Source organism: Teleopsis dalmanni, chromosome 2 (assembly GCF_002237135.1).
Source record: "Teleopsis dalmanni isolate 2A chromosome 2, ASM223713v2, whole genome shotgun sequence".
Taxonomy (NCBI): domain Eukaryota; kingdom Metazoa; phylum Arthropoda; class Insecta; order Diptera; family Diopsidae; genus Teleopsis; species Teleopsis dalmanni.
The window spans coordinates 28,858,610-28,872,313 of NC_051847.1; the positions used below are offsets into that span (position 1 = coordinate 28,858,610).

Genomic DNA, 13,704 nt, shown 5'->3' on the forward strand with positions numbered 1-13,704 from the left:
AGCATAAAATATTTTGTGTTAAAGGATTAATACAACAAAAAAAGTTTACATCCTGTACGGATTTTCAAAGCTATTGAAAATTTGATAGACATTTTTGCATAGATGCCAAATATAACTAACAAGGTTTTATACAAATAGAAAGAAAACAACATTTCTTCCATCATATTATTTGATATGCTTTTAATTTAATAAAAAAAGAGCAATACACATATGACGGCAAAAGTATACATTTTGGAAAACTGCCCATTATACGACATAAAGATACACTTGATTAGCTAAGTACACATTTATTTTTTTTTGTACCACATATTTCAGTAATCTTTTTACTTAATTAGTCTACGTATTATAGAATGAGTAAAATCATGAAATCTACATATTATATCATGAGGAATAATAGTTTATATTCGAATATTTAGGTAAACACTCAACAAATAAACTTTAAGGAACATTTCATAAAGTTATTTAAAGAAATGAAATATTTCTGGTATAAATATATATATACCATTAAATATATTTATGCATTAAGTAATCGACATCCCCACCATGTCGATTACTTAATGCACTGTCAAATCAATCGTCTAACCATCGGAATGGTAGGCATGAGTCTTACTGTATAGTATACGAGCTAAAACACTCTCTCGTCTTAAATCCCATTTCATTCTTTTAGAACCGCTTTAGCATTACTTCGCGGAGAATCTCTTTTTTGGGACTCTATCTATACTGTTGGAATCTATCTAGTTGAAGAAATTGCATCTAAAATACTACTCCATTCATCATTATTTGATTTTATGAGTAGAATTCTTGCTCATGTATTTAGATTCCGCTATTGTAATTATTACTATATATTTTCTATATAGTAACAAATTCCGACCAAAGGAAATATTCATTAAGTTCTTTATTTTTAGTACACAGTATGTCTTTTATAAATGTGGAAATCAAATTTCAATTTTCGGCATTTTTTATTATTTTTAGAATGAAGTTTTCCATTACTAGTGATCCAACTCATCTCTAGACTACATTTCTTTTTCTGTTTATTCTCGACAGTTGAAGAAGGTATCATCCGCGCCGTTTATCAAACGCATTAAAAAAAATAACTGTGACTGTTGATGACGACATTTTTATTTAACTAGACCTTATATACTGTTTTTAAAAATGCAGTACCTTTTTTAACTTATTTATTTTAAATTATGTATTTCTCAATATTTTTTTTTTATTATTTATAATTTTTTTTAAAATTAAATTTATCTACTTTGGTCTGTTTTAAACCTAATTTGTTTGCAATTTCCTTTAATTGTTTTGGCCTTTGCCATATTTATAATTGGTTTTAATATCACATTTAATGTTTTTGGTTCTGTTTTGTTTACAGTTTAAATTGTTTGATACAAAAAAATTATTTAATAATAATGCCAATCATGTGTGGTTTGGTTTCATTACAAAGTAAGTTTTATGTTGACCAAAATTAAATGCGGCAAAAAAGTTATACTTAAACATCGTTTTCGGTTTTTTTGATTAAATCAAATTGTTTGACAAGAAAAACGTGCTTAGAATAATTTTAATTTGATATCCAACATATTGTTTTTTATACTACTTAAAATTTATGTATATATATATTATTAAATAAACCCAATAACATTTTTTTTTTGGTACGAAAATGGATATTGTTACAAAACCATTAATTGTTAATATTTTATAATAAAATAAAAAATATAATATTAATTATATACTAAGATTTTGGTATTGTTAAGAGAATCCCAAATAATAATAAAATAAAAATTTAATTATAGTATAATTATAATAAATATTATATAAAATATGCAATTGTATGTATATGGTAATACATAAATAACAGTAAAATATAAAAAATATAAAAAAAATATAATACAAAAAATAAAATATATTATATAAAATAAATATATATAGTAATATATATATAATATTAAATACATGATAATTATACAATAATAAAAATATAATAAAAAAATTAATTTTGTATAATTTATTATATTTAATCGACAGTTGATATAGACTATGTCATTTAATATTATATATACCTATGATTTAGAAAAGAAGTAACCTTTTCACGTAAGTATTAAACTCTTGTTTATAACATTATTTTTTTTTATGTTATCTACATTTTTTTCAAAAATAGAATTATATTTAATTGGAGAGCACACTATAATTAAGAAATAAAAAACCAAAAACCAAAAGGTCATTAAAGTTTAAATTATAACTTTAAAGATACTTAAAGAATAAAAATAAAATTAGCTTTATAATAGTTATGAAAACAAAATGTTAATAAACGTTAATGATGTTGAATTATATTTGCTTGCTCCATATTAAAGGTCATTTCTTTTCATTGTAAAATAAAATAAGCTACATTGCAAAATAAGATTCCACAATGAGTTCAAACTTCAATAGAAACTAACATTTCAAATGCAAATAGCAAAATAACACTACAATCAGAAGAAAAAATAATCACGCCCAACGTGGGGCTCGAACCCACGACCCTGAGATTAAGAGTCTCATGCTCTACCGACTGAGCTAGCCGGGCACGTTTGCATGTAAGCGCATAGAAATCTAAATTTACTATAATAAATTTGAAAGAAATCACATAACGTTGTATAAAAATTATATATAAAAAGTCTTCCATCCACACACTACATTATAAGATAATGTGAGCAGACGATTGAATATATTTAAAAAATATTCTATTTTTAATTCTTTGAGAACGAATTTTACGAATCATCTGTATCAAATGAATAGAATATATTAGTGTGCTACAATCCAAGAAAATTTTAAAAAAGCTTTAAATTTTGTATGAACCTAAGTGTTACATTAAAGATGATATTTAGAATAAATGAAAAAATTTAATTATTGAAATAAATTGTGTATAATGCTATGGTTAGATTATGGTATTTAAAGCAACAAAAGTGCAATTTTCATATAAAATCCACACCAAATCTGTAGAAATATATGCTTAAGACGTTCGATAAGTCCAAGCCTTACCGAATAATCCAGAGGATAAATCTAAATTACTATGGGACATTTTGAGTATAGCATAAAAAATTCTTTATTTACTGATAACTTCGAAGACCACAATATATAGGATATAAATATAGGTTCTTATGAAGAGACTTCTTTGATAGTTTATCAGACTGTTCATCAGTGAAGACGAAAGACATATTAAATGATCTAAATTCGGCGGAATCTCTATTCTTCTATACTAGGGTTCTTGTGAGGAATATGGTAGCAAAACGAGGAAAAATTGATAATTGAGGTATATGGAAGTTATCGGACTGCCAATGCAACCAACCAATCAACCACAATATATAGGGCATTACTATTAAGACCAATATTATCTTAAACAACTCCTTGAAGATTCATTTGCTAAAATAATGCATACTTAGAAACTATTTCTGGATAAATTTTGTTTGGCAATATAAAATAGTAATTACAGATAACAGATCGTTACAGATTTATGTGTATATTTACCATATTTACTTCTTTCGATAAATATGTTCTATACATATATAAGCACGTGCATATAAACTATTTATGAGAAATTTCGTAAAAATGAAATTTTATTAGAAAAAGTAACACCCACATTATTTCACCTGCTTGCCTATATAGCACTTATTATCCATCCGTGGGCATGATATAAAATTCAGTGGGCAATGTAAAGGGATTCGTTAATATAACAAAGAAAAATTTTCAAAAATTCCAATAACTTTTGTATTGTTAACTCTACAGTTAACAAACAGGGTTAATACAAATATGCAACAATTTTGTACAGTTTGAGTTATTAATTGTTGCTTGGTAAGATATCTAGGCAACGAAATTTATTGCCATTACTTTGTTACTGAAATACATATAAAATGTTCAAAGTTATTTAAAGAATTTTAAAAGTTATGCATAGTAAAATAAAATGCCAATACACGCTACATTCCACATTCCAGAAAATACATTTAGCAATTTTAATTCATTATTCATGTTGTACAAAATTACCATGAAAAAAAAAAATATTATTAATTTATATTACCAATTTAGGTAGATAAAAATGTTTCTATTATTTTAATTGTATATTATCACACAAAATAAATTATTTCAGCAAAACAGCAAAATGTCATTAATAAATAATATAATTTTTCGGACCCCAAAGTAAGCAGGATGAGCAGCCTATTACTATTAACTAACCAAAGCATGCATAACCGAATTACCAGAAGGCATTTAACATTTATAAATCATATCCTCGAGCTTATTTCAGACAGTCTCAATTTGAATTTTGCATAAATAATGAGTTTCAAGTATTTGGCAGAGAGAATTTGTACAGAGTCTAGTGTACATGGCTTACCGTACTTGGTCAAGAGGGAATTACATTGGACGGAACGTTTATTTTGGATTGCAGTTCTTATTTCAGCGACCTATTTCTCAATCAACATGTGCCTAAATCAATGGGAACGTTTTCGTGAAAATCCGATTGTTTATGCTATGGAATTAACTTGGGGCAAATCAGATTTTCCTTACGCTGGCATCACAATATGCTCTAATTATTACGATGAAGAAGCTTTCACGCGGCTAATTCAAGAGTTAATTAAATAATTTATTTCTATTTGCTTATTTATTTAATTTTAGCTTGTAATTTAAATTATAACAGATTGAATCAAATCCAATATTCTGTTAATGATTGATTTATAAGATTAATTATTATTATTTATTATTTATAGAAAATAAAATGTTTTTTTTCTTTCAGAAATTGGCAAGTTAAGCCAAATGATACTAAATACCAATACTATTGGCAGTTTTTGTCCGTTTTAAATAGTTTACATGTAGATAATTTAAAATCTTTAACGCCTTTTGCTAAAGACAAAAGCTTAAAGAAACTAAAATTATTAGATGTATTATTACAGGTAATTAATGTATCAAAGTTTTTATATACTTTCCTACTTTTTTAATGAAATATTTTAAATAAAAGTTGCATGCAAAACGATTCCCTACGCAATTGAATGATTCCGTTACCTTATCAAGTAGTTTGTTAATCGATCTTGACAATCGTTTCAATCTTTATGCTCCTGCTATCACAGAAGGAGGATTATGTAAAACAACATCTCAACTTTCCAAATACACAAATCCCTTTGGAAAACTGTAAGTACTTCAAGAAATTGCTCAGAAAATGTATAATGCAACTTATACAACAATTATAGTGTTTCTTTATCAGTGTCAAAAGTTATTTATTGTGGATTTCTTAATGAATGCAATACAAAAATATTGCCATTAGTTGACAGCAAAACAGACATTCGAATAGTAAGTTTATCAAATTATAATATTTTGATTTATACAATTAATTATGAAATAATTTGGTAGTAAAAAATACACAATTCTTTTTTTTAAATCCAGTATATACATAACGTATTTGATGTAGTCATGCCGGGCGATCGCAATACCATACTTCATGAAATAAAAGCTGATGGCTCTTTAACAATGGAATTACTTTTAAGTGCCACAACAGCAGAATCTGGGGTTAGAAATCTTCCCATTCAATATAGGAAATGCCGTTATCCCGATGAAAATGTTTTAAAATACTTTGAGGTATATATTGAACCAAAAACAATTTTTTTTTTAATATAAGTAAAATATTTTTATCAAAAAATTAGCCCTTATTAGCGATTAGAAATTATAAAAAAATAAAGAAATTATCGAAAAAATTGTTTTAAATAATACCAACAAATTGGTTAAAAACAAATAATATTATTTTACCATTCTTTCAATTATAAGAACTAATGATAGCGAAATTAAAATCCAAGATCCTATGTTGATCTTGACAATCGAATTATTCTTTATGCTCCTGCCGTCATAGAAGTGAATTGTGTAACACAATATATCAACTTTGCAAATACACAAATATAGTAAAATTAAACATTTAAAATAACATAACTCTTAAAAACTTTTTAAGAGTTTAATCTTAATACAATAGTTTCATATCACAACACACTTTTATAGATAAATTGCAGAAGTATGCTTAAAAACCTAATTTTACTGCTTATTATTACTTATATAAAGAAACAAAAACATAATAACCATTATTTATTAAAATTACACTACAGCTGTTATTGATATTTTATATATATGTTACTTTACGTATATATTGTTTTTAATTGTAATTTTATAAACCTTAAGTTAAGCTTTTTATTAAAAAATTAAGCACTGAAGATGTTCTAAAATAAAGAACGAAATATCTGCTTCTAAAATTTTTAAATAAAAGCGTTTTATTGTGGTTGGTCTGATAGCTGAAAAAATTTTTCAACTTAAATTGATATTTCTTCCAGATCTACAGACCAGGAGTTTGTCGTAGTGAATGTCGTATTGATGCCGCTCTTAGACTTTGTAAATGTAAGCCATATTTTTATGCTGTGGCACCGGAGGCACCGATTTGTGATGTGGATGGCATGTTGTGTTTAGATAGGAAAAATTGGACACAGACACCTTGTAATTGTGTTCCACTTTGCGAAGAGATAAACTACATTAACCTGCGCAGCACAATTCAAAAAGCTGTAATTATCTTTATCTTTAAATCAATTGTCTTAAAAATACAATTTACAAAAAATATTGCAGAAAACTTCTAAGTTCGAAAGTACAATCATCGTAATGCTAAATTTGCCCTCAATGGCTATTAAACGAAGAGTGGTTTTCAGTACAGATCAACTTGTTGTGTCTTTCGGTGGTGCTATAAATTTATTTTTGGGTGCAAGTTTTATAAGCGTTTTTAATGTTGTCTACATTTTTGGTAGGTTTGCGATATCAAAAATTCAGAATGCGTGCAAAAAAAATAATCCTCGGGTACGAATTATTACAGTAAAGAGCATTAACGTACATAAATAATTCTATAAACAAGAATATATTTGCAAATTAACAACACTTTATTTTAAAAATATATTATCTTTTGTTGCACTTTCAGCACAATAATAATTATTGCCTTATAAATGAAACTTATACCTTTTATAATGGTTTCAATATTTACTCAACTGTAAGAATTATTAACTAAAAAAGTTATAAGGCTCAATAAATATCATAAAACAAACGCAATCAATAAAAGGCTAAATTATAAAAATTATATTGAATAGTCACTCAATAGTTTCTAAAAGTCAATTTAAAAAATTTCATTCCCGTATTTCAAAGATTTATTTTGAAATAGACAGATATAAATGAATTTCTAAAATTCGATCAAATTGTTCGCTTTTTCCAGAATATGGAGATTGGACTTGATTGTGTCCAAATATTGCGATATCCACAATGTTTATATTATTGTTAGAAGAGCATACGATACATATACTTTATAGTCCTATAACTGCATTACAAACATCTCGAAAAATTTAACATATCTTCTGCCAATGAGTGAAGCGTATATTAAATATAGGAGTATAACATAAGCAACATCAATTAAAAAAGTTAGCTTTCAAAAACTTCAATATCTTTTATACATATAATTATATTGTAAACCAATTTACTCAAACAGATATACTACATTTATTATATTAAATGATATACTTCATTTTACTTTTAAATGGAGTTTTACTAAACTTTTAATTTATACATAATCACTACAGTAATTAAAAATAATTAAATGTTAACGTTTAAAGTAATAAGAATCTACATGAAAGTAAAACAGCAATTACACTACTCACTCGGACATACCTAGCTCCGATTTTATAAACCAAATCACATTTCATATAAAAGTAAATATAAACAAAATACAAAAGTTATATGTAGCATTAGGATACAATAATTTAATTAAATATTTTATATTTTTGAGTCGCAAACTTAAGTAAAAAATGAAGGAAAGAAATGATATTTTACCTTTCAAATAAAATATTATTTCATTAAATTTAAGAAAGATTATATAAAAACATGACAAGCGCAGTATTCACAACTAAAGCTATTATTATTACCAACGTTTAGCAACATTTTGGCTTTGAGGTTAGCTTTGACGAATAAATACGGATAAAGATACAAAACATTACACTTGTAAGGTACTTGGTGAGGAGTATTTTGTATGATGGTATCATAATCGTATTAAACCGTATATAATTACTGACAAAATTTGAAAGTACATTAATCAAATAATATAACTACAAGTAAGGTAAAAATAAAATGTATATATCAAATGAAGAAATAACCATTCGCACCGCCAAAAGGAAACCTACAAAGTGTTTGCCAACGAGTAGCGACAAAAAGTTTCACTTTTGCGGAAAATTATGATTTTTGCTGTAAAAGTGGTTAATCGTTTGCCTCATGCCAAGCTATTGTCATTATAGTTTTTTCTATTATTTTGTATTATTTTGTTATATTATATCTCCTAGTTAAAGTTTAAATGAAGCTTTAACAAGCAGAGCGTAAAGAAATGAAGTTAACAACCTTTTGCATTAATTCATTTTACTTTTTGTATCTTAAAATAAATCTTTGATTTTGGTTAACAAAAGTACGAGATTCTAATCTTATATTAATGTTCACACATAATATATAAAAAACATATACAGTGGACGCTCGCAAATTAGAACCACTTGGTTTTTAAGATAATTCTAATTTCTGAAAAATTCTAATTTCTGGACAATTTTTTTATTCGAATATAAATAAAAAATGTAGAAAACTTATTTAAAAAAATACAATAGATTTCTTTTTTCACTTTATTTTATTTATTAAAAATAAGAAAACGAAACTAAACAATCCCGGGGGAATACATATAACTTCTATTTTTTAACTATATGCAACAAAACATAAAGATTTACTTCGATTACATCACATGTACATATTATATTTTTTTAAATAAAAATGGATAATTAAGATAATGTTCAAAGCTAAGAAATTAATTCAAAGTTAATAGTTAACCGGCAAGTTTAAAACTAATCTTTCTGTGACATATGTTATATTCTCAGATATATTTGTTTACTTTTTTGGTTGTTTTCAATCTGAGGTAACTATATCATTGTGGAGAACTAGTAAATTGCTTATGTGCTTTGTGGAAAATAATTCACTATTGTTGCAAAATTTCGTTAAATTATAAACGTTCTCAATGGTTGTCGAGTTTGAAACAACTGTTAAGACTTCAACAATATCGCATTCGCTTCTATCTGAAGACTAAACAACACTACTGGGTTCATGTGTAGATCTTTCATCAAGCACATCTTCATTCCATCTTGCAATATGTTCTATACAGATGGTATTGTTCAGATCTATTTCTGCTAAAAGAACAGAAATAACATAGTTAAATCCATACAAAAAAAAAAAAGGCCCAAAAATTAGAATATTTAATTCTAATTTTAGAGCGTTGAATGCTTTACAAACTTCAATTCTAATTTTTGGAAGATTCGAATTTCAGAGAATTTTAATTTACAGGAGTAAATGATTTTTATTCGTGTCTTTCTTACATTCAGAAACAATTTTATTTAATAATACGAGTTATATTAGTCATATTAATATCAACTTTCACATATAATTAAACCAAATTAAGATATCGGGTGTTTTTCTAATAACTATTGATATATAAGAACTATCGATATCGATAACTATGGTTTGATAGCTGAGAATGTAAAACCTTTTTTATATTTCTGTTCAGTAACCTTTGGCGATTTATCATGAATTGTTAAACGCTTGAACAACACCTTCAAATTTGGTGGAAATTTACTTTTTGGTTAAATGGCTACGGCAATAAGCAAAATTTCCAAACCCGAATTGGATCAATCGAATCTTCGATAGCAAGTAAATTTTTAAGTTTCGATATATACAACTTTAAAGCAAAGTATGACTCGCCTTTAAAATCTTCATCCATTCCCTTAGAGGCGCATCATTTACCAACTCAAAACTCTAAAATTTTTTATTGGTGCTTTTGGCCCGCTATATTCCAGATAGTAGAGAAACCTAGTAGACTTGGATTTAGTAACCGTGGAGATCGAAAAAAAAATTTCTAACATTGTCTTTCAGCCATTAAACGAAACATGAACGCAATCAATATTGTCGTAAGTTTGAAATTGGTAACAGTTCAATAGGGCCACTTTATAGGATAATATTTAAAATTCTAAATAAAATTTTTTAAATAAATAAAAATAGAAAAGATTTTTACACTTAAATTTATTTTGAACATTCATTTAAAGAATTTTTTCTTGTTATACACTCACAGATTCTTCAAAGTTCAGTTATACATAAAAAATATATTTATGATGAACTTTTTTATATATTTAAACTCATTGTTTTAAGGCAACCTTAGGCAAACCTACAAAACTTGTTAACCTTTGAATACATTTTTTTAATTGTAAAACCACTTCAAAAAGTCTCTTAGGCGCAGACGCTCTAATATTTTGCTAACTTGCTAACTTGCTTCGTATTCGCAGTACACACAACACAATAAGGAGAAAATTTCTGCTCTAATTCCTACTAAGTCTCTATCTACCACAGCAGCGAACCAAACTAATTTCAAAGTATTTCTTTAGTAAATTTATATATGCATATGCATTTTAGTATCTTTTACTTTAGATAGATAACTAAACTGTATTGAAAAAAAAACTGTATCTTCAAGAACTTTTTAACTGGTTTTCTCGTAAATTAGCACAAAAGTTAACAGCCACGCTTTTAAAACTAGAAACTTAGAAACTGCTTAAGGCTTTATTATGGCCACATCAAACATTTTACTTTAAGTTGCAAAATGCCAAAATAGTTTTTCACCACAAACCCATGGAAAAGTTATAAATGTATATAATAAACTCTCATCTAATAAAACCAAAAATAAGATATGAACCTTTATAAATCTACTCGCAGCTTGCAGTGGGTTTCTTAAAATAGTTCTATTATAGCATGTGGTATGTTTGATAATTAATGTCTTTAAAATTTCTACTTTTAAAATTCTTTTTTTTTGTTTTTTTTTTGTTTTTTTTTTGTTTTTTTTTTTTTGTGAAATATATTTTCAGTTCTATTACTTAAATTTTCTTTTAATTTAGCACCTGCTTTACACATTTTTTCATGCAGTACACTGCAGAGCAGTAGGTTTGATGAATGCTAGAGCTAGCTGAATGCAGTCTACAGTCTCAATGTTGTTGTTGTGGAAAAGTGAGTGAATGATATATGCGTGACATTTAGGTTTAATAAGGATGTAACACATCATTTAAAACATATGTAAAATGTGATTAGTTGTTATAATAAATTATAAATATACAAGCGTAGATAAGCGCTTTGAAATTAAAACGACATTGAATTTGTTTTGGCTTTCTGTCTTTAAATCATGTCTTCATTAATTTATATGTAATTTATTTTTAACTTTAATATAGTTAAATCTGTTATATTATGTGAATATATTTTAATATGGATAAATTTCACTTAAATGAAAATCAAGGCTATCAAATTTTAAGCAAAAAGACACGATATGTTCAGTAACATAATAAATACATATGCAGAAAATAATGCATACATCATTTTTAATGAAGACCCGTTTGTAAATTTATTTAAAATGACATTTTTTTAATTATATGTTTTTTTCTTAATTATATGTTTTTTTTAATTGAGCACGTTTTTAAATTTTAAAATTTATCAAAATATTAATAAGTAAAAAAAATGTTTAAAAAATATAAAAACACAAGATTTTTATTGTAACTAAAAAAAAACGAAGCTTTAAATATACTGATAGTAATATTCAATATATATTAATTTAATAAATAAATTTCTTTGTAATACAACAAGTATAAAAACTAATAAAGCTATTAATACTACTACAAATAATGATATAAATTTTATTTATTAATAATATTGTTAAGAGCGAAGCCCTAGCAGTCAGTTTCTAATTTTTTTTCATTTTCTGCACACAAATTCATATTGTAAAAAATAATTTACTGTAAATAAAAAAAATAATTAATTAATTAATATATATAATTTAAATAAATTTTAATAATTATTCAAATCATTTTTATCATTCATAATTAAAATTATTTTTAATAATTATTTAAATCAGGGCTACCTAAAGCACGGCCCGCGGCTAATGTTTGTGTTGCCTGTGACATGTTTTAAATCTACTACAATTCCGTAAATTTTATTTTGATGCACTGGTAAAACTATATTATTTTATTTTTATAGCAAATAAATGAATTTAAATTAATAAATTTATAAAACTAAATTTAATATTATAACCATATATTTATTTTTGTCTAAAACAGTTATGAACGTATATATTTATTTCTGCGGCCCTCCAATCTGTGCAGTGGTTTCGATCGCAATTGGTTTGGACAGTCCTGATTTAAATCTTTTTAAATAAATATTACAATAGCATTATTATAAGAACAATAAAATCATTGATATAATAAATGACTACTGAGCAGAGTACAATCATAAATAATTTTTAAAATATATATGACAAATTTAATCTTATTTGTTAGTTAGTATTAAAATGCTATTAAAAAAATTTTCAATAATCCATTATTAGAAAAGTAAATAACATTTATTATACATAAAATATGTTTATTTTTAAAAACCTAATCTTCATTAATATATTTATCATATATATCAATAATTATTATTTATTTGTTTTTGTTTTTATTTAAAACTTGTTTAAAATAGAATTTTACTAACCTTACAAAATGATTGTTGTACTTTTTATTTTTAATTATTTTATTTAAAAATCTTGATAATAAAAAAAACATGAATTTACTTAAGGATGTTTATTAGTGTAATGCAACAGCAAAAATCTGCGCAATATTCTAGATTGCTGCAACACTTCTGTCAGCACTCAGAGAGAAAAAAGAAACTATACCATAACAGAATCTTTGAAAATAAGTTTACGTTAGCACCTGGAGATACATAAATAAATTAAATAAAAAAGAAATTAATGGTTTTCCTGTGCTACTTTGTAAATGCAAATCTTAAAGAAATAAAACTATATATTTTAATGTGTAAAAAACCATAATACCATAAATCTGTGAAGTCGGCCGATCGACCACACGCCTCAAAAACAACAAAAAAACTCAGCAAATTGAGTGAACAACAAGTCATGTCGACAATCAGAAACACTCTACACAATTGTTACTATTGTATAACTTCAATATGATTATATTATCATTTTACAAGTAAATATAATAACAAAAAAATTATTAAACAGGGGCGAACTCATTGACCAAGTAACGAAAAATAAAATCATATTTGTGCTAGGATAGTAAATTTAATATTAACTGAGATACAGGGTTTTAATACAAAAATTTCAAATAATACCTTCAGTTAAGAAACTCACTTTACCTCAGAAATGGTTAAACCATAAAATTTATTTCATACACCAATTTTTAATCTATTTTTTTTAATTTAATTTCTAATATGTTTGATATCGGATGAATAATTGTTATTTGTATATCATAACAAATTTATCCATTTTTGTGGAAAAGTATGTCATATGTGTAAACATATTAAACATATGCTAAACATATTAAAGTTGTATTTGATTATATTTCATATACTTATAATGTATATACTTTTAATTTTAGTAAATAATACATTTTTAATATAAAATATATCCAAATATTTACAAAAACGTATGTATCTAAAAGTTTCTACACTGAGGCAAACATCTATTTTCAACTTAAGAAAAACCTTCATAAATTTCATTTTATTTTTTCTATTTCAAGTCTAAATTATTTAATATCAAAATACCTTTTAGTAAACTAAAATATCTATAACACTCAACAG

General features: G+C 25.3%; 1 protein-coding gene and 1 non-coding gene across 2 annotated transcripts; one reads left to right on the forward strand and one right to left on the reverse strand.

Annotated features, from left to right (window-relative positions):
- Positions 1–2,478: 2,478 nt before the first annotated feature.
- Trnak-cuu lies at positions 2,479–2,551 on the reverse strand. Its single transcript has one exon. It is a non-coding gene; the product is annotated as a tRNA-Lys (tRNA).
- A 1,886-nt stretch (positions 2,552–4,437) lies between these two features.
- LOC119674198 (acid-sensing ion channel 4-A) lies at positions 4,438–8,566 on the forward strand. Its single transcript, XM_038085325.1, has 8 exons — positions 4,438–4,586; positions 4,751–4,907; positions 4,973–5,142; positions 5,202–5,301; positions 5,395–5,586; positions 6,324–6,548; positions 6,610–6,781; positions 8,532–8,566. The coding sequence occupies exons 1-8, from the start codon at positions 4,438–4,440 to the stop codon at positions 8,564–8,566; spliced, it is 1,200 nt and encodes a 399-aa protein (XP_037941253.1).
- The last annotated feature ends 5,138 nt before the right edge of the window (positions 8,567–13,704 follow it).

Bases quoted from the DNA above. Each gene is read 5' to 3' on its own strand.
- LOC119674198 (XM_038085325.1), top strand. From the start codon at position 4,438: ATGTGCCTAAATCAATGGGAACGTTTTCGTGAAAATCCGATTGTTTAT. The intron at 5,302-5,394 runs GTAAGTTTATCA...TTTTAAATCCAG, and splicing joins GCAAAACAGACATTCGAATA to TATATACATAACGTATTTGA. The intron at 6,549-6,609 runs GTAATTATCTTT...AAAATATTGCAG, and splicing joins GCAGCACAATTCAAAAAGCT to AAAACTTCTAAGTTCGAAAG.